Raw genomic sequence first — 20,742 nt, 5'->3', positions numbered from 1 at the left:
GTCATAAGCATGCTAATATTTATTATAAATCTATATTTTACTCATGTATCAAACTCTGTGCGTAATAAATTCAGAACTATGCATATTAAAAAACACAAACCACATACCTACATTTGCTTGTAAATTTCTAAAATATATGTGAACGTGGTGGGGAAGAGAGAGAATATGTGAGGGGTAGAGTTTCACGAGAGTGAGAGAAGGAACATGGAATGGGGGAGGGTAGTGCATGGACCGAGTATTAATTAGGGAAGTGGGTGGTAAATGACCTTAGAGGGGGACACGAGGTCAAACAGATTTGGTGGGATGTGATGTATTCAATTAAGATGATGTGTTTAGGTGAGGGAGTGATGAGATTGGGTTGGTTGTGTGACCCATTTTGCTCTTATCAAATCTAAAGTCAATCTAAATTATTATTATTATATATATATATATATAGCGAGAGAGAGAGAAACATATTTACATATATATTTTTTAATTAAATTTATGTAGGTCTCAAATGAACCCAAATTCTATTTATTTAAGTAGGATCCATTTAGAATTTAGACAGATCCAAAACTTATTATATTTTAGTGAAATTGATTTGAATATTAAACTAATGTAAATCTATATTTTTTTAAGTGAGACTCATTTGGGTTAGGTGGATCCAAACAAAATTTACAATACACTAAGATGATTCATTTAGATCATAAGTGAATCCAAATATTGTTTTCTTAAGCAAGATCTATTTGGGTCTACAATTGAATTCATATCCAAACAAATTCATTTTACCTTTATGAGTTCCATTTAGGTCTCAAATAGTTTCAAAAGCCTTATTTACTTATTGAAATCCAATTGAATCTCCAAATAGGTACAAATGTTAATTTATATAATAGAATCTAATTGAGTATTGAAGTAGATCTGATATCTTATTTTCTTAGTATGATCAAATTTGGTCTTCAAATGGATCTAACATACTTTTTACATTAGAAGAGATCTATTTGAGTCTTAAATGAATCAAAGTCTCTTATAGGTCCGATCTAAACCCTGATATGAGTTTAAACTCTTTCCATATCTATTTGGGTTGACCCAAATACTCTCCGAATATCTCATAAAATTTTTAATTAAACATTAAATAACTTGAATAAATGTTGAAATATTATCGATAATAAATTTGCTAAATAACCAACCAATAAGTTTTCAGAAAAAAATACGATATTTAACTATAATAATTCACAAAAATATCATTTTCGTTCATTTCAAAATTCTAAAAAATTTGTGGACTTTATACAAATTTTCTCTCTTATGCGAACTTCTTTTTCAAATATCTAAATATGCAAATTTTCTCTTGTATTTATGATTTTTCTCCCAAATATGCAATTTTCCTCTCAAACTTGTGAATATCCTCGTGCATGCTTCCACATTTGCGATTGTCTTGTGAATGTCCTCACGCATTTGCTAACATCCTCTTTCCTGAGCACCTTATGCATTTTTTAGTAAAAAGAGTGTTGAAAAAAATGACACTTAAAAAGTGCAATGGGCATTTAGAGACACTTTGAAAATGCTAATAAAGCCTTTTAACGATATTTCAAAAGCGCCACTAAAGTCTTTAGCACTACTTCAAAGGCACGATGAATATTTTGCAACAATTCAAAAGCATCACTAAAGCCTTTAGCGATGCTTCAAAAGAGCGATGGGCCTTTAGTGACACTTTAAAAATACAACTAAAGCATTTAGTGTCACTTCAAAAGCACGTAATTGAAGAAAAAATCACAAAATACAGTACAACATTCTCATATTTGGAAGGACACTCGCATATTCTCATATTTTGAAAAAAAATTCACAAATGTATGAAATGAGATTCACATATTTAAGAGAAAATTCGTAAATAAAAGTGACAATTCACATATTTGAATATTTTAGAGGAAAGTTTGCATGTGCAGAGGGCGAATATGTTGTTTACTTGTAAAAAAGTTGTGGTTTTGGACACAGGCAAAATTTCAAAATTGTATGGTTTTCGGAAAATACATCATTTTTGCTGTAAAATACGATCATTTTCATTTTTTTTATAACAAAGAAAATCTTCACTGAGAACCGGGTCACTTAGTGAGCCTGCCACACTAAAACTCGTTTATTTTTTCTCCTAAGAAGAACACCCCCTACGTAAATGATCTATTTATTTGTTTACTAGAAAATCATGTTTTTGGCAACTTGATTGTGTACTTGCCTATGCAAGTTTGTTAAGAGATTAAAAAAACAGTGATCCAATTTCTTATATTTAGGTGGCGTGTCATGCGTGGCACAAGTCGGACACAATATGACACGTTGAAACCTGCATTCATTTAATAGGCTGATTAGTATTTCATTCATTTAATAGGCTGATTAGTATTTAATTAAAAAATGTATTATTAAATAATAATTAAATTAAAATAATATTTTAACAAACAAGTAAAAAAAGTGTCCTCATATCCTATTCATAAAAATTTGTCTTAGTTGGCGTGTTGGGTTGTATGGGCACCTTCGTGACATAGCAATGACTATGCAAATACTAAACTTTATTGATTGAAACTGATACGTTTTTACATTGAACAAACTCAATCCAAAGTGTGATCTCTAGGAAACGAACTACATCATACGCATTGTGGGGTGAAGTTGATTAGATAAATTTCCCACTTGTAACATTTTCTAGAGCTAGAGGAACCATCTTCTATTCCGTAATAATGCACAGTGATTGTGCAGCACTCTACGATCAGCTGAGATGGGAAATCTTCTTCAGGACCCCTAAAAAATAGGGATGGCACTGGATCGGGGAAAATGAGGCCCGGCCCAGCCTCACCCCGTTTGGATCGGGGATGGAAGACATGAAACATAGATGGAGGTTAAAATCAAAACCATGCGGGGATGGAGGCGAGGATGGACTTACGCTTTCTCCCGCACCGCACCCCATCTTTGATCCTTCTTTAAGAATGGCAATGGACCGAGGGGAAACGGGACCCCGCCACGTTTGGACCGGGGATAGAGGACATGAAACGGGTATGGAGGTTAAAATAAAAACCTGTGTGGGGATGAAGGTTAAAATAAAAACCCGAGCGAAGATGGAGGCGGGGATGGAGGGCAGGATTTTGAGACGGAGCGGGGGTGAAGACCTTGTCCCCCCGCCTCTGACTCGGTCCACTGCCATCCCTAATAAAACATAGCCTGGGACTGCCATTGACTGGATAAAAGCAGACGCATTATAGCATAGAGCGCTGGGTTTCTCTATCTTCCAATTGACCTTGCTTCTCTATTTGTTTTTTTCTGCTGAAACGCGCCCTATTTCTCATTAGTTTGCGTGGACTGTGGGCGTGATAGCTCATCACTTCTCACAATTCCTGCATAAATCTATTATGCTGAATGAATTACTTTCTTAAGAATTTTTTTTTTCTAGAGCTTGTGATATAGTTAGATCATAAATACAGAGAGAGATGATATGAAAATGTTGCCCAACATTTTATGGATAAATATTTAATAGAAAAGATTGGCCATGAGACCAATATTTGGAAATTCTGCCATAATCTTTTTCACCAAATATGCCTGTAGAGCAATGCAACTATTAAAGAACTTGTTAAAACTTAATGAACATTTAAAGCAAAAATTCAATACAGCATTTAAAATCTGCAGAGTTTGTAGAGGTTACTGCTTAGTCTGCTTTCTAGGAAACAATTTTAAGTAGATGGCAATATCGCAATAGGTTTTTTACAATAGAATTTTAATACATAATATTAAGGAAGGGATATATCTCAACAAGCTTCCATAGCATAGTGGTAGTGCGTTCGCTTCGTAAGCGAAAGGTCGCGAGTTCGATCCTCGCTGGGAGCTCTTAGCATTAAAAACTTTGTCCTTACCTAATCTTTTTACATTCGAGCCAAGCTCCATATTTTCCTTCAGGTAACGTGGCAACACAAGAAAGCCGTGCTTACTTTTGAAGCTCAATATGGAAGCAATCAACTTCCTTAGCTCGTTGTGTTTTTTTTCCCTAGTTTTTATTATCCTTAATTTATCGTCTAATAAATAAAGTTACTGGTCAGAGCGCGTGGGCCCTGTGTCGCGTAACGTCTATTTCTGTTCTTCAAAAAAAAAGGCGGTGACCAAAAATCCGAACCCAGAAAAGGAGAGCCGAGAGAGATAACAGAGCGATCGATCTTGGAATCGGAAACCCTAGTCTGCGTGGGTTCTCCGGGAAGCCCATCGACGGTCGTTTATCCTGTTGGACGACGGGAAGGGGCACAGGTGAGCTCCGGCGAACTCTTTCCCTTTTCTTCCTGAACTCTTTCGTCTTCTATTGCAGAGATCGCGTTCTCGTCTCCGTTCCTCTCTTGCTTCGTTATCCCATCGATCACGCCAAATTTGTTATCCAACCAATCGATCGATACTAATCGGGTTTCTTCATTTTCGATTGATGTATATCGTTCGAAGCTGTTTATCGAAGTCTCGTTGAAGCGTTTTGCATTGCGTCTGATGCCTTCTTCCTTTTTTTTGTATTAGGATCTATGGACGTACCGCTGCCATCGAATAAGCTTTCCTTTCCGCTTGCAAGCCAGGCCGGCTCCGTGAATTCTTTGACGAGGTATGCTTGATCTTTAGCTTCCCATTTCAGGCTTTCAAATTCGGTTGCATTGCTGGTTCGTCGATTGTTAGTGACTAGCGAGGTAGAATAGTTGTTGTCCTTTTGCATTTCACCATGGCAAATTGGGGAGGTACTCGAGAGTCTGGTGCGGTATCTTGATGCGTCCCTACTTGTTTTTGCATGAAATTGACACGATTGATCTGTAACGGTTATTCGCAAAAAAAAAAGTTTTTGGTGTTTCTGAAAACGATTGAAAGCATTTGTGGATCTAAAACATTAAATGATGAACTTGCACGAACTTCCAGCTTATGACCTTTTTTTTTTGGGTTTGGTTGTGAAACATATAAAGAGGAAAACAGGAAATTGGAAGGGACACATGAATAGGTTGCATTGTTTTAATCTTGTTGCATGAAAGCCAGTTATCTTCGCGATTCTGATGGTCATGTTAGTGTAACACCCCAAAAATCCAGGACTTGTAACTTTTAGAATAGTTTAGAAAGCTTTGAAATCATATAATTATCAAAGTATAAATAGTACTTCAGCGGAAAAATGATATTTTTAAAACCACAAGTCAATGGACCTTGAGTGCATTACAACGTAAAATTTCATTTGCCGAATTCCGCACAACTATTGAAATCAAATGGTTTTAAAATGCAATTTCAATGATTTAGAATTTGTTTGTTGAAACCAAGAAGAAGTTTACTAAAACAGTTTTAGTAACTCAAGGTTTAATAAAAAGAGAAATTTTGAAATACATTTTATACCAAATTTACTAACATGTCCTCAGGAGCAAAACGTCAGGGAAAGAGCTCTATCTTGATCTTATCGCGCCATTGTGCCATCACAGAGTGTATCACCTATACATCACCTGCCCATAAAATGGGCCAGTTTCACTAAAAACTGGTAGGTGCACATACAGGACGATATAGAATATAGTTAAGCAAAATAATTTAATATGTCAAGTAGACAGACAATTATATAGCAATTTAATTTCAACAGATTCATGGAGCAACTATCATGAGCAAAATGCTAAAACTAATACAAGCATTTCACTGGCACAAATAGGCTAATTATTATAAGCAAAGCAATGCATAAGTAATTTAACTAGCAAAATACAATGCTACATCAACCACACACACAATTCCATAAGTATTGAAACCCGTTGCATGCTATAGCTTTCATACGTGCATAACTCAACAAATTGTGGGATCAGATTTAAATTATGTTTCGATATTAACTGGCCAAGTGGGTATGCACAAGGCACGACTCTAGAAACAACCTAGACTAATCCAGGGGTTTATTATGCTATGTATTTTATGATAACCTGGATAGCTGACTGAGTCCACACCTAAGGGGACGGTCGGTGACCAAGAGAAAAATCCCCAAAGCAGCATAGACAATGGATGCATCCCGAACATGGAGAGCTACCACCTAGGATAATTATGGTAGTCTCCTTCCCCTAACTCCGATGACTGGGGAAGCCGAGTCTTTTGCTCATAACTGCCATTAATGGCTTGTCCATCGAAGTTTTTGTACCTTCCCGTTCTCTCTCCTGACAGGAGTCAACGGTTCGAATGAGTTCATCAGAGGTAGTTAACTGAAGACCCATTCTATATACTCTGGTCTTTCGACCCAACTCGAGTATCTTGCCGGTGAAGGCAAAAATCATCACTTATTTAGGTGATCTCAGCAATTTGTTATTTGCACTCATCAAGGTTGCCACAACCTACTCATCCAATCATCGCAATGTAAGAAGACGTACTTGTCAAAAAGTATGGACGTACTTGTCAAAAGTACGACTACGATAAAAGGGATATGGTTTCACCAAAGAAACCCCAACAGATATTATCTGCATAAGAACACAACACAATTTGGCAAGATAAGTCTTGACTTCATTTCAACAATATTTTGCATATTTCATGATACAAGGTCGCCTCAGATCTCTTGTCCGATCAACAAAGTACTTAACATGTCGTGCATGTCTAAAAGTACGCAACACTGAAAAAGAGAGGTGCGTAGGCTTCTCAAAAGGAACACACAACACACAACTTCATAACGATCCAAAGAATATAGGAGTGCTCATTTGACACGATTCATCCTTAAAAGCCACAATGCCACATTAAGTCATTCACACAAGGCACAACACTATCAATCTTGCATCCAAAATTTATCTTAGTATCGACATGCGACACTAGATTGATAAATGAAGAATGGGTCCTTCAATAGAACCCCACTCATTCATAGGCTCATGCCCCTGATCGGGGTTATTCGAATTGGGTTTCAACTCGAATCAGGGTTATAAAACATTTCTCCCAAGTGTGGACTTGGGAGGACCCAAATGTGACTTCGCAATCCGACAGGACTTAAAACTTAACTTTGCAAAAGCTGTGCATTTTGAAGAGCACTGGGTTTGCAGAAGGAAACTCACTTTTAAAGAACTGCAATGCACAAGCACAACTTCTAGTGTTTTGAAAACAAGTGAAATCAGGATAGGCACAAAACTACATTTATGTAAGTACATATTTACCATAAGTGTGAGCATATGCAGATTATAATATGACAACAAGTAACTCTCGACTTGCAATGTCACACATCGAGCGAAAAGCACATAAGTAACACACGAGGTACCAAAACCATACCTTGACCACTTAGATAGGCAAACACATAAGGTCACAAGTAATACACGAGACACGAAGTCGTACATCACTCAAAGAAAACGTGCAGGCAAAAATGGATGCAAGCAAACAAGGGCATATGTATTTCAAGAAATACGAAACCACACCTCAACTCATAAGCAACTATGCAAAATAATGATCGAAGAATGAAATTGTACATCGACCCATAGGAACGTACATGCAAGTATACATGCAAGTATATATGCAAGCAATTAAGGGCATAAGTATTGCAAAAAGTACGAAACCACCTTCAACCATATAAGCAAATACGCAAATTAATACTCAAATAGTAAAATCATACATCGACTCATAAATATGCAGACAAGAAAATATGCAATGCAGAAGCAATATAAATCTAAGCATATCTAGCATGGGCATCTTAATTATTTTAACTTAAATAGGTTCATTTATTGCCCTTTGTGCGACTTTACCCTACCTCAGAATGTTGTGTAGCTGCGTACGCCTATGCGTGAGGATAATACGAGGGTCGGGCCGCGGAGCACGAACGGGGCCTATTGCGTAAATCTGCAAGAGTGTGAGAGTTATAATGACGTAGTTGACAAAAAGAACAGAAGGACAGTGGTAAGAACTGCCCTATCGGCGGAATCAAATGAGTGGTAGGGGTATCGGCCCTTGACTGACCAAACAACGAATGACAGGGGCCACGACCCCTGTCTGACAGGACAACAGATGGCAGGGGTCTCAGCCCCCGCCTGACAAAACAGTGAATGGCAAGGGCCGAGGCCCCTGTCGGCCAAAACAACGAACGACAGGGGTCTCGGCCCCTGCCTGCCAAAACAATAACGACAGGGGTCTCGGCCCCTGCCTGCCAAAACAACAAGCGGCAGGGGTCTCGGCCTCTGCCTGCCAAAACAACAAACGGCAGGGGCCTAGGCCCCTGCCTGACAAAACAACCAATGGCGGGGGCCTCGACCCCTGCCTCACGAAAACAACAAATGGCAGGGACTTGGGTCCCTGCCTGACAATACTGGACGACAGGGGCCTCGGCCCCTGCAAAGCAATGAATGGCAGGGGCTTCAGTCCCTTCTAGACAAAACAGAAACTGGCAGGGGTCTCGGCCCCTGCCTGACGAAACGAATAATGGCAGGGGGTCCGGCCCCTGCCTGACGGAACAACGGCGAAACAAGGGGGAATGTGCGACGGGGGGGGGGGGGGGGGTTGTCGATCCCCTGCCACCCTTCAGGTAGGCATAGAGGGAAATAGGAGGGCACGACACAGGAGGTATGCCATATGTCGGCCACTCGGCAAGCCCTCCAGGAGAAAAAAAAAAGAGGAGGAGGGTGCCGCAGGGGTGACTGGCCCCCTGCCGGTTCTCCGACAACTTCAAGAGAGATGGGGAGACGACAGGGGCCCCGTAGGCCACCTGTCGGGCCTCCGATAGATGCAGAGGGAGCGGGAAGAGGATCAAAAGGCGGGGGGAGGAGAAGGGGGGAAAGGCATACCTTTCGAGGTCACCGGCGGTGGTCGCAGCGGCGGCGGCGATCAGACCAGCAGGAGGAGGCGTCGGCAGGCAGACGAGAGAAGAAGGAGCGAGGGGAGGTGTCGGTCGGGGCTGCCGGCGAGGCTGTCGCCCGTAGGGAACGAGGAGGGGGAGGGCGGTGTATCGATTCTCCCCTCCCGCAACGCTCTTAAAGAGTTCGGGGAGGGGCGATAAACGAGGAAACCCTCAAGGGGTTTCCTTAATCTGCCGAGGGGTGGAGTGGCGCGGGTGAGGTGCGGCGCACAGGGGAGAGGATTTGTTTTTAAACAAATCCTCCCTCTGTGTCGGGTTTTAAAACCCTGCCGATAACGGGCCCGGGTCGGGTCCGATATATATATATATATATATATATATATATATATATATATATATATTACGTGGGTTTTACAGTTAGTGTGCTCATGTGAATGTTGATTTGTTCCATTACAACCTTTATCAGGATATGTGCGATAAGCTGGGAAATTGCACTGTGCTTCCGAACTCAGCACACTTTTCTGGTTAACTGGGTGTATCCAAACACCCCTTGAGAACTTGCAGCGATCAATTGTTACCAAAATCATCGATCAAACAAGCTTTTTCTTCAATATAAAAAGAAATGCTCTGCATGTTTCTTTTTGTCTTTCTCTATTTGACATGATCTCGTTCTCCTCTGTAAATTGACCAATATGATGCTGATATGAATTTGAAGCAAACCTAAAAATTGAAGAAAAAAAGAATCTTGAGAGATGGCACGAGATGTGGTAGTGGATTTTAAAGTTTACATTGTCATGTGTGGTTTGGTTTGGCTGGTGAACACGTAGAAGGCTAAATCAAATTGTTTAAATTTCAGATCTTATTTTGGTCACAATAAGATATTAAACTTGGTAGTATTGTGGATGGAGGCTGCTTTATTCAGATTGAGCAGCAATGGATATAATCTCAAACCCTAGAGAGTTGGAACACATTCAGTGTTACTTTCTACTATAAGGGATGATTGGATGCACCCACTTATCTGGGAGAAAAAAAGTAACATAGGCTATTCATTCTGGTCACAGTACTCCAGGTCGTGCCCATTTTCTGGATCAGTGGGTTCATCCCAGGTCAAGTTCATCATAAGCACTTGATCTGAAACATCTGCGCTAAATTCTGCACCAATAGCACATTTTTCTGTTCCTACAGTTTCATGCCTTGGTTTCAGTGTGAATGTTAATGTCCCGTTAACTTGGATTTTATATGCTTATGAATTGTATGGTTATTTGGATTTTGGAGCTCACAAGTTGCACTGGTGACATGTTGTGTACTTGCATTCTTTCTCTCATTGCATGTATTAAAAAATTTAGGTCCAAGTGTTCTATGTTTCTTTGATAGGTAACTTGAATGTGATTCTTCTACCCTTTCTTATCCCACTTCAGGGACCAACTTGTCGTATTGGTATCAACTGGCAGTTTTAACCCTCCAACATACATGCATTTGCGCATGTTTGGTAAGTAGGAACCATGCTTTGTCTTGGTTTATTTATTTGCAACTATGCTGGTATGTATTTCTTCAAAAGTCTGCCAAATTAATTTTAAATAACTTTGAGGAACCTTGGATGTTAGTGGTTATATTTTTTGATGGCTGGTTTACATTGGCAAGCAGCACACATGGGCAATGAGCTTTTCTTTATCTCTCTCTCTCTCTGTTTTTTAATATCTTATTTATGAGAACATGTTTTGTGGTTAAGATATATGAAGAGTTGCATTAGGGAATCCTGTTCCACAGGACACTGTTTTGGTGATCCATTGCTTTGGTTTAGCTGGAAAAGTTGTTAAGCTCACCAGCATGATTTTCAAGCTTGGCATATTGTCCCAATAACAAATCATATACTATTTACTGTTGTAAATTTGCAATGCGTATCACTTTTTATATCGATATGCAAGTTCCTATGTTTTAGCTTAGCTGTAAGTAGTTTGATATAGAATAATAAGGTACAAAGTTAAAAGCAACCCAACAAAAGTAGGCAGGTGTTGGCTAGTATTTGCCACCTCTGGAAAAAGTCTTCATGCATTAAGATTTATGAGCTAGCCAAACATAAATTGAGGTTTTCCATTGGTGATTTCTTTCCTTCAAGTGGTTTATGTCTGACGAGATAGTGATAGCTAATCTCACGGCCTTTGACCGAAGTGCTGTAGTTGAGAAAATAGCAAGCTCTCACATGATTCATTACAAATTTCATATCTTCTACGATTTTCCTATCAACATGAACTCCATTTCATCTCCTGTGCACTTTGTCTTTCAACTTTCCAACTTGTATGAAGGAAGCAGGAGTGTGCAGTACACAAGAGGAGTGACTGGAAATATGGTCTGGAATATTCAACTCCTTAAGTATGTTGTTATCTTTGACCTCAGGCACAATAACTGAAGTGCTGTAAAAATTTTGAATGTCGTCCCCCCAGTGGCTCCAAACATATGGAGATTGATTGTCATCACATTTGTGAACTCTTTTATGTGCGTGCATGCATTGATAATTGAACGAGAGAATCATCTAGCCCTGTTACAATACTAAGGCTGGATGTCAGTTTCTTCAACTCTTTCTGTTCTACTTCTTTATCTTTTTCTTTCATTGCTAAGTGCCACAAGTTCTTCTGAGTTAATTGTAAGTCTTCCTTGTTCACCTTCTCACTGATCTTGCATTTCATTTTTATTTCTCTTTTGATCTTTCCTTTTCCTTCTCTATTTTCTTTATTCAATTTTATTATCCTTTATGGGTCCTCTTGATCTAGCAGTCATTTTTACTCAGCTTTGATGTTCAATTTTTTGTAATAAAAGTGCTACATTAAGGCCTTATTTGGTCAGTTTGTAAATCTAGAGAAAGCAAGATTTGAGAAAAACAAGTTTGGGTGAACACATTTATTCCTTTAAGTGCATTGCGTCAGGCAGTACGAAATTTTTAATTGCTATTTTATGCATGAGTTAAATTGTGATGAAATTTTACAACTGCCACATACAAATATGTAGCCTTAAACAAGTTACTTTCAGTAATGTTTGCTTTTATCATCTTGGTAAACCTTCATTTTGTGACAAGTTTTGAGTGCTTATGTTATTTAGAAGACGCGCGCCTTCTTGAATTGTTTACTTATGGCAAGTCTACTGCATGCATAATTTCAAGAAACTATTGCTGTTTTAGTAATTCCTCGTATACTTCTTGCCTACGTGTAGAGTTGGCAAAGGATGCATTAAATTCAAGAGGATTCTATGTCATTGGTGGATACATGTCACCTGTAAATGATGCATATGGGAAAAAGGTGCGTAGCGGCCATAGACTTTAGTTACATTGCATTGATACATGACCAGGATCAACAAAAACGGGTGCAAGTGCCCTTAATTACATTTCATCAATATATGATTATGACTGATGGTTATTATTGCAAAAAAAGGGGAGGGTGAGTATAGGTTTAAACTTTAAACTTTATTCATTATGAATAATACAAGCTTTGGTTAGATTGCCTTTTTTTATTTAGGGTGAGCAACATGGTTGAGGCATATTGTTTCCGTGCATGAGGGATTGAACTCTATGACAAGGAGTTAGGAATAAGGTAAGGACAAAGAACAAGATAGATCCTAGGTCTCTGTTTGGGAGCTGGAGATGAGAGCGGAGATGGGGAATCCGTAAACAATCTGCCAACTTTGAACATACAATCCTGAATTTTAAGATACATGATGTTGGGTTCAAAGTTGCTACTTAATATTTTCATGCTTGATAAATGGTAACTGTAAAATTTGGCGCCCTGGTTTTGACGTATGGTCTCAATTTCACATTGTAGCTACTGATCTGTTGATTTGAAGTAATGTTTTCCTGTCAAAGTGATATATACAACAAACTTTGAAAATTTCCTTTTTTATATGGATTTGTTTAGGATATGTGGAAAAGACACTCCAATAAATCAGTTTTTGATGATTCCCTGACATTGGAAACTGTGCCATTTTTTAGCTACTTGCTTCTGCAGAGCATAGGATTCAGTTATGTGAGCTGGCTTGTAAGAGTTCATCATTCATAATGGTTGATTCATGGGAGGTAATTTTTTGTTGCTTAATGACAGTTAACTGAGGGTGGTTCATTATTTATATTTTGCTGGTAAATATTGGGTTATTTACATCGTGGGATGTCCAATAGAGCTCTTTTTCTATACATATAGTTGTTCCCAAAGTAGTCCTTTTCTGAATACTCTTGCATATTTGTTATATTTACATGTTTTAGTTTCTCTTTAGATTTCTAGGTTGTCAAACCTTCCTAGCAACTCTTCAGGTGTCTTAATTTGAACTCATGTTATTTGTAATGTCAAAGCCATACTAGCTTAAGCCAAAATGTTACTAAATTATAAAAGTTTGGTTTAGGATTTTGCAAGATTAGGGACTTGAGTGGTCGGGTTTCATCTGGCACAATTTTGAATCGGGTTTCAAAATTAGACCCAAACGTGAATTCATAATTGATATAGATTAGGTTCAGGTTTAGTCATGCTATTTACTTTAGATCCATGTCAGCCATTGGATTCAGGTGTTAATGGAGTTGGGTTTAGTTTGGATATAGATCAGGTCATATCTATTGTAATATCTCATAATTTTTTCATAATGTTTAAGCTGAAAAATATAATCTTTAATTAAATATTTATATTTAATGACAAAATTGTGGTAAAATATTTAAATATGGGTTGACGTCAACATGGGTCTGGACATGGTCCAGGCCCCTTGACAAGATCTCTATATGATAAGAAAAATCTGCGAATTTATTTGTTTTTAACCTTTAAATTTGAGCAAAATTTGGATAAAATCATGATAAATTTAGGCAAAATTCGTGAGCAAAATAGATCTAAGACCATAGTTTGATCCGTTTGAACGTAGATCTCGTAGGAGATCTGTTTTATCTAATTTAGATATCGGTTGGATAAAAAAATGTATTTTTCTAAATTGACCGGCCTCTATTTTTGGGTATGCTTCAATTTGGATCAGACTTGACCCACTCCGTTGGACTGATGTTAATATGGATTTGGACCCCGTTCAGGATCCATATTAACTAATACAAGGTCTAGGTTGAGATCCAATTAGAATTGGATATGGATTCGGATAATGGTTCCAACCCGGACCCATAATCCATCCATACCTTTTTAAAACTAAAAGGAATTTAAACTTTAAAAATAAAAATATTAATTTAAAGAGAAAAGATGAGGTAGAGTTCTACCCCCACTTAAATATCTAGAAAGGGGCGTCCCCCTAGTGTGGAATATTCCACAGGATTTAAAAAAAATATAAGATAATTAAAAGATAGATGTTGGTTAGAGGTATAACTTTATCCCTAATCATCTAGAAGGAGGCGTTGTTAGAAAATGATCTTGAACACAAGAGGTTAAAAAATGAACCGATAAATACGCACATAAGGTGCGAATACACAAACCCACTAAGGGGTAACCGTAAGCACATGAAGTGCAAGCACACAAACCCACAAAGGGGAAGAGCCAAAAAGGCTAAAATAAATTATATCTTCATTGAGGTGAGAGTTCAACTCAACACTTATGAGAGGGGGGAGACCCCTTTATATACAAGAGGGAAAAGGGAGCCATTGGGGCTCCCACTAGGTAGACGTTGGGGAGCCCCAACTGTCATATTTATGACCGTTGGGCACCCCAACGTCTACACAAGTGGGGCCCCCAATGGTCCCATGTTGGAACAATAAAAATAAAAAAAGAGCAAAATAAAAAATAAAAATAAGAAAATAAAAAACCTAAAAACTATAATTACATGATAAAAAGACCAAAATACCCCGATAGGGGTATTTTGGATACAACTTAAAATATACATATATATATACGCATGTATATATATGTATATATGATACATGACTATATTTTAACACGCCCCCTCAAACTTTGCATGGGGGAACGAAAAGTTTGAAAAAATACAATAGTAAGAATTTCAAGTCTTCAAAAGTCTTCAATAAAAATGCCATCTTCATAGAAGATCAGTGAAGTTAACAAATGTCTTCTTCCAATTGATCTTGCCAATGAGCTCCCTAAGCACTTTTTCAGATAGACTTTATAGTATATAAGGATTATTCTTTCATCTTATCTTGAAGGACCTGAAAAAAATAAAACTGGAAGCTCAAAGTATACAAGAAAATATATTTACTTTAAAACAAGTAAGAATCTTCAACTCGTAATCATATAATGTAATGTGCATTCAATGATTCACATAAGCTTAAAAACAAACAAACAAACATTGGATGCAAGATCGAGTCATGCAATACTGAAAATAAGCAAAAGAAAGAAAATTTCAATAAGTGCCTAAGAATAATAGCCACATACGACATCATATAATGAAATAAATCAATATTAAAATAAGTCATTTATGGATATGCCCTAATGACACTTCTACCAAGTATATTACTTGAGCCTACAAGAGATGAAAGACAAGATTTATTGAATAGAGCAAATCTCTTGAGGGAGATTTTTCAAAGGAAATGCTTAAAAGAAAAGCTTATGATAAAAGAAAAGGTATGAACCTTACACCAGAACAAAGTGTAAAAACACATGCAAGTCCACTTATGGGACAAAGATATATCCTTAGATACAAAAGAACACGTGCACATACAAATTGTGCAATATTATGCATATTGGCATACGAAAGAAAGTACATAACTCAATAATGACGAGACAATTAATTTTATCAACACATCTTAGAAATTAACACCAACGGATGTCATGTATGACCTTGCAAGAACACACACCAATTAAGTATATCAATCAAAAACACCCACCCAAGAGTCAAGAATGAATATTATTTGAGTAGAGAACCTTACATATTGAGGGATGAAATTTATGACAATACAAAAGCCCGCTAGAGGGTCGAAAACCATAAGCACTTAATGTGTAAAATCCATTATAGGATAAATGCCAACAAGGCAAAATCAAGTGATTTCCAAATATGCATATATTATCAATTATACATATTGCAGAAACATGTTGATAATCATTTTTCACTTAGAAAATTTCATTGATTATACAATTTATAAGTTAAGACCCTTTGAAAAAGCACAAAAAATCTTTACAATAGTTTTTCCACTACAAACAATCACCTCATTAGGCCTCCAAAACCCATAAATCAAGTGTATCAACGACTAGACCAAGTGCATAAAAACATGCCACTAAAAGGCCAAAGATACACACGGTGTGTATAAAACACCTCTTGTATACATAAAATGATACTTGAATTGAGTGTATCAACGACTGAAACAAGAATACAACAACCAACAATAGGCTAAAAAGTGACACACAAAAGTGTGAACAAACATCTCTTGTCTACATATAATGACACTCAAAATCAAGTATGTCAGCGACTAGAACAAGAGTACAAAGCCAACCATGAATAAAACACACACACGAAGGTGTGACTAAAACACCTCTTCTCTACATAAAATGACACTTGAAATGAGTGTATCAACGACTAGAACAAGAGCACAAAAGGCAACCATGGGCCAACATCACACACAATGGTGTGAAACAACAACTCTTGCCTACATATAATGACACTCAAAACAAGTGTATCAGCTACTAGAGCAAGAGTACAAAAGCCACTAATAGGCTAAACAAATCACACACAAACGTGTGAACCGACATCTCTTGTCTATATATAGTGACACTTAGATAAGAGGCATAAAAGGAAAAAGCCAATGAGGTAAGAAGGCTTGTAATGAAAACACTAATGCAAATAAAATTGACAGTTTTAAGCATATTTCGAAGCACTATGGTTCCAATAACAATAGATATCCATCACAAGTACTCATAATAAAAAACATTCATAATAAAATCAATGGCCAAAGAACAACCGAGTGCTACCACACAATCATGATCGAAGAACATACAACCGTCAGTTTGAGACAAACCATATGTGACAATAAAAACTGACCTAAACCGAGGTGCCCATAACTCACCTCAACGAATATCTGATAAAACAATAATAAGGCCAAAAAGGAGTTTATGCATCAAATAACAACAACCTATGATGGACAACAAAAGCGCCATAAAGGGCAAAGAATACTATTAAAAAGATATTCTTTCAAATACTCAATGCCATGTGAAAGAACCATTTTGGGATAATCTAAGAGTCAAATCAAGTTACTATGTTACTATGCAATTATATGCACAACAAGTGCAATTTAATGCAAAAAATCTTGAACAAATCACGACAAGTGTAGGCATCCTTTAATAGAGATGATAAAATTAAGAAGTTTGAAAATCTCACGCGGAAAAATTCACACACAAAAGAGAAGTTTACAAACTTGCAATATTAGGAGAAAATCCAAACTTAAGGGATTAAGCTTGTAAAACAGAATGGAATTCTACAATTAGACCTTCAAAAGCTTACAACAAAACTTCCCAGGATTCTCAAAAAGCAATCCTTCACAAACCAAAACTTCAAAGGATCTTCACAAACATTCTTCGCACAAGAATCGTGGAAGTCTCCCAAATAGTATTCACCAACAAGAACTGCAACACTAAAAAATGAGTATGCAAAGCAAAGAGGAAAGATAAAAAACTTAATTCAAATGGGAGAAATCCACACTCAAGAATTACTAGAAGCATTCATACATTAATTACACAAAGAGTAACAAAAGTGCACTAAGACACATAAACAAGACTATTAAATGAGAGAGCCTCACAAAAAGTGATTAGGTTACAAATGAGAGTCAAGTGCATTAAGCAAAAACCAATAAGACTCATTAGCAATAAAACACATGATTTTCGAAGTTAGAACCAACTCATAAGTCAATCACGAAACAATTATACGAAAAGAGAATATAACAAGCATTAATCTAGTCAAATAATGGACATGTATAAAGCTTACAATGAGACACATAATTGAAGATAATCATATTTGAGATTCTTAAGAAAAACATCACTACATAAGAGAGAAATCTCAAAGCAAATAACAAGTCACGATGATTCCTTTTAATAAATAAGGCAAGAGTAGTTTTAAATCAAATATTGCTCAAATATATATGAAATTACTCATTAAGTAAACTTTGTTGATCATATTATAGAAATTTCATGGACGGTCCAATTATATGTCAAGGTTTTTTCCGGAAAACACACAATATTATAAAAAACCATTTATAAGACTTTGAATGCATAGGCACAAACATGTAAGGAATCTCTAATAAACATCCTTTCACTACCCATAATATACAATAACAATTATGGTTTTTGTAGAAAAGTATGCGAATTATCACAATCACGTATGTCCATCAATACAAATCTTTAAATCAATGCAAGACTTGAAATCAACAATATAATCATAAAAACTCCTAAAGCCATACACACGAGTTCAAGTAAGATTGACATCAAATTATGCTTGGAAGATAAACATGATAAACGACCCATTAAAGCAAATTTTGAGCAATCATATATCTAGAAAAACAAGTTCACCGATTTAAAAATTATCATTTAAAAAATTTCAAAACATGTGAATAAGTGAAATGTGATATGCGAAAAAGTAAGGGTTCAATGAAGGCCCAAATAACACAAGTACTTAATGTGCAAAATACATTTTGATTTAAAAAGCATAATGATAGAGGAAACACATGCATATAAATGATCAAGAATGTAGCTTCATAATGCATGATACTTCAAGAAAAAGAACGCATACCGAATAACTTCAAGAAAGAGAAAAGAAACAACGAATACTTCATTTTTCTTGAAGTTTCTTGAGTGACACACTTCCCGATGCACCAAAGAACAACTCGATCACCACCTAGCTCTGATATCATGTTAGAAAATGATCTTGAACACAAGAGGTTAAAAAATGAACCGATAAATACACACATAAGGTGCGAATACAAAAACCCACTAAGGGGTAACCTTAAGCACATGAAGTGCAAGCACACAAACCCACAAAGGGGAAGCACCAAAAAGGCTAAAATAAATTATATCTTCATTGAGGTGAGAGTTCAACTCAACACTTATGAGAGGGGGGAGACCCCTTTATATACAAGAGGGAAAAGGGAGCCATTGGGGCTCCCACTAGGTAGACGTTGGGGAGCCCCAAAGGTCATATTTATGATCGTTGGGCACCCCAACGTCTACACAAGTGGGGCCCCAAATGGTCCCATGTTGGAACAATAAAAATAAAAAAGAGAAAAATAAAAACAAGAAAACAAGAAAATAAGAAACCTAAAAACTATAATTACATGATGAAAAGACCAAAATACCTCTATTGGGTATTTTGGATACAACTTAAAATATACATATATATATATACGCATGTATATATATATATGTATATATATGATACACGACTATATTTTAACAGGCGTCACCCCCTCTAGAGGCCTCTCATATTATAAAAGGGTAAGAGAGCCTCTCTCTCTAGAAACCGTCTCCGAGAGAGAGAGAGAGAGAGAGAGAGAGAGAGAGAGAGAGAGAGAGAGAGAGAGAGAGAGAGAGTGTAGTGAAAAATGTGAATAGAGGGAGAGAGAAGAAAAGAGAGAAAGAGAAAAAGAAAAAAGAGAAAAATGTCTCCTTTAGATATAATTTTTTTATGAAAGTTTCTCTCTTTTTTCGATAAAATAAGGGTTTAGAATGTCTTAAATCACGTGGGTTTAAGGGCAAATCATGTCTTAAAATTTCTGCTTGCATATTTCATGTATTTTTGATGTTCTTGATGCTTAAATCTATGATTTTGCATCAATGTACAAGTCTGAAAATTTCTGTTATTTTTAATTTTCTTGATGCTTAAATCGATGTTTTTGCATTCATGAACATGCTTGAAAATTTCTGTATGCATATTCCATGTATTTTTGATGTTCTTGATGCTGTTTGAAAATTTCTTCATGCATATTTCATGTATTTTTGATGTTCTTGATGCTTAAATTCATGTTTTTGCATCCATGAACATGTTTGAAAATTTCTGCATGCATATTCCATGTATTTTTGATGTTCTGCTTAAATCTATGTTTTTGCATCCATGAACATGTTTGAAAATTTTTGCATGCATATTCCATGTATTTTTGACGTTCTTGATACTTAAATCCAAGAAGATACATCTCTAATCATATATGCAAATTTCTAACATGTATGTTGTTTATACGACGGTTTAATGTTTAAAAATATATTTTTCTGCATCTTTAACCATGCCTGCGTTTCGGGTTGATTATGCTCGACTTGTGACAACAATCATGCTGTCGGCATTGTTAAAATGTATCCCTCTTTTATATATATATTTACATATATCTAAAGAGAGATACATATATATGTATTATATATGTATATGTATCCATCTTTAGATATATGTAAATATATGTTTCTCTTTCTTCTTGTAAAACCCACAAGGGTATTATAGTCATTTCCCCACTTTTACGCATATTCATAATTATGAATATGTTGTAATATTTTTTACTTTTTTTCTTTTTCATTTCCTTTTTCCTTTTATTTTTGTTGACTAAAGTCAACTTGGAGGGGGCTCAACACTAGCTATTGGGTCCCTCCAACGGTTAGAATTCTAACCGTTGGAAGGGCTCCATAGGCTAGTGGAGCCCCTCCAAGGCTCCTTACTTCTTATAAATAGGTGAGATCCCCCTGTGTATTTCTTCACTCAATGGAGCTTATGTTCTCTATTCTTCTCAAATAAAGATTCTTTATTTTATGTGCCTTTGTGTATTTGCGTTTCTCTATTGTACCTTTGTGTACATTTGTTCTAAAGTATTCCTGTGCCTTTGTGCACATACCTCTTGTGGTGTTGTGCACTTTATCTCTTTTTGAGATATTTTTACATGGTATCAGAGCAAGGTTGAAGTTTGAAGATCGTGGGACTCTTCGTATTTGCAAGTCCCTCGAAAAACGTGCCTTTGGTTTCTTGGTGAAAAGTGTGGGGGTTTCTCTTCCTTCGTTATTTTGGAAGGTTTTTACGTCAAGTAAGATTTAAAAATCCCTTTGTGGTACGTATTTTTTCTCCACTCTTCCCTCTCTAATGTGTGAAAA

At 36.7% G+C, this 20,742-nt stretch overlaps 1 protein-coding gene and 1 non-coding gene across 3 annotated transcripts in view; both read left to right on the top strand.

Moving 5' to 3' along the window:
* The first annotated feature begins 3,762 nt into the window (after positions 1-3,762).
* Positions 3,763-3,834, top strand: TRNAT-CGU (transfer RNA threonine (anticodon CGU)). Its single transcript has one exon. It is a non-coding gene; the product is annotated as a tRNA-Thr (tRNA).
* Positions 3,835-4,125: 291 nt separating this feature from the next.
* Positions 4,126-20,742, top strand: part of NMNAT (nicotinate/nicotinamide mononucleotide adenyltransferase) — a 112,560-nt gene continuing 95,943 nt past the window's right edge. For both annotated transcript variants that reach the window (XM_089995775.1, XM_089995776.1), the window contains exons 1-5: positions 4,126-4,245; positions 4,501-4,582; positions 10,150-10,220; positions 11,936-12,021; positions 12,708-12,791. In XM_089995775.1, coding sequence (XP_089851901.1) covers positions 4,506-4,582; positions 10,150-10,220; positions 11,936-12,021; positions 12,708-12,791 — 318 coding nt within the window. In that variant the 5' untranslated portion in view covers positions 4,126-4,245; positions 4,501-4,505. The remainder of the gene's footprint in view (positions 4,246-4,500; positions 4,583-10,149; positions 10,221-11,935; positions 12,022-12,707; positions 12,792-20,742) is intronic.

This window comes from Nuphar pumila, chromosome 2, assembly GCF_984573655.1.
Source record: "Nuphar pumila chromosome 2, dmNupPumi1.hap1.1, whole genome shotgun sequence".
Lineage (NCBI taxonomy): Eukaryota > Viridiplantae > Streptophyta > Magnoliopsida > Nymphaeales > Nymphaeaceae > Nuphar > Nuphar pumila.
The sequence above is the reverse complement of the archived record's forward strand: the minus strand, read 5'-3'. Positions and strand labels throughout refer to the sequence as shown.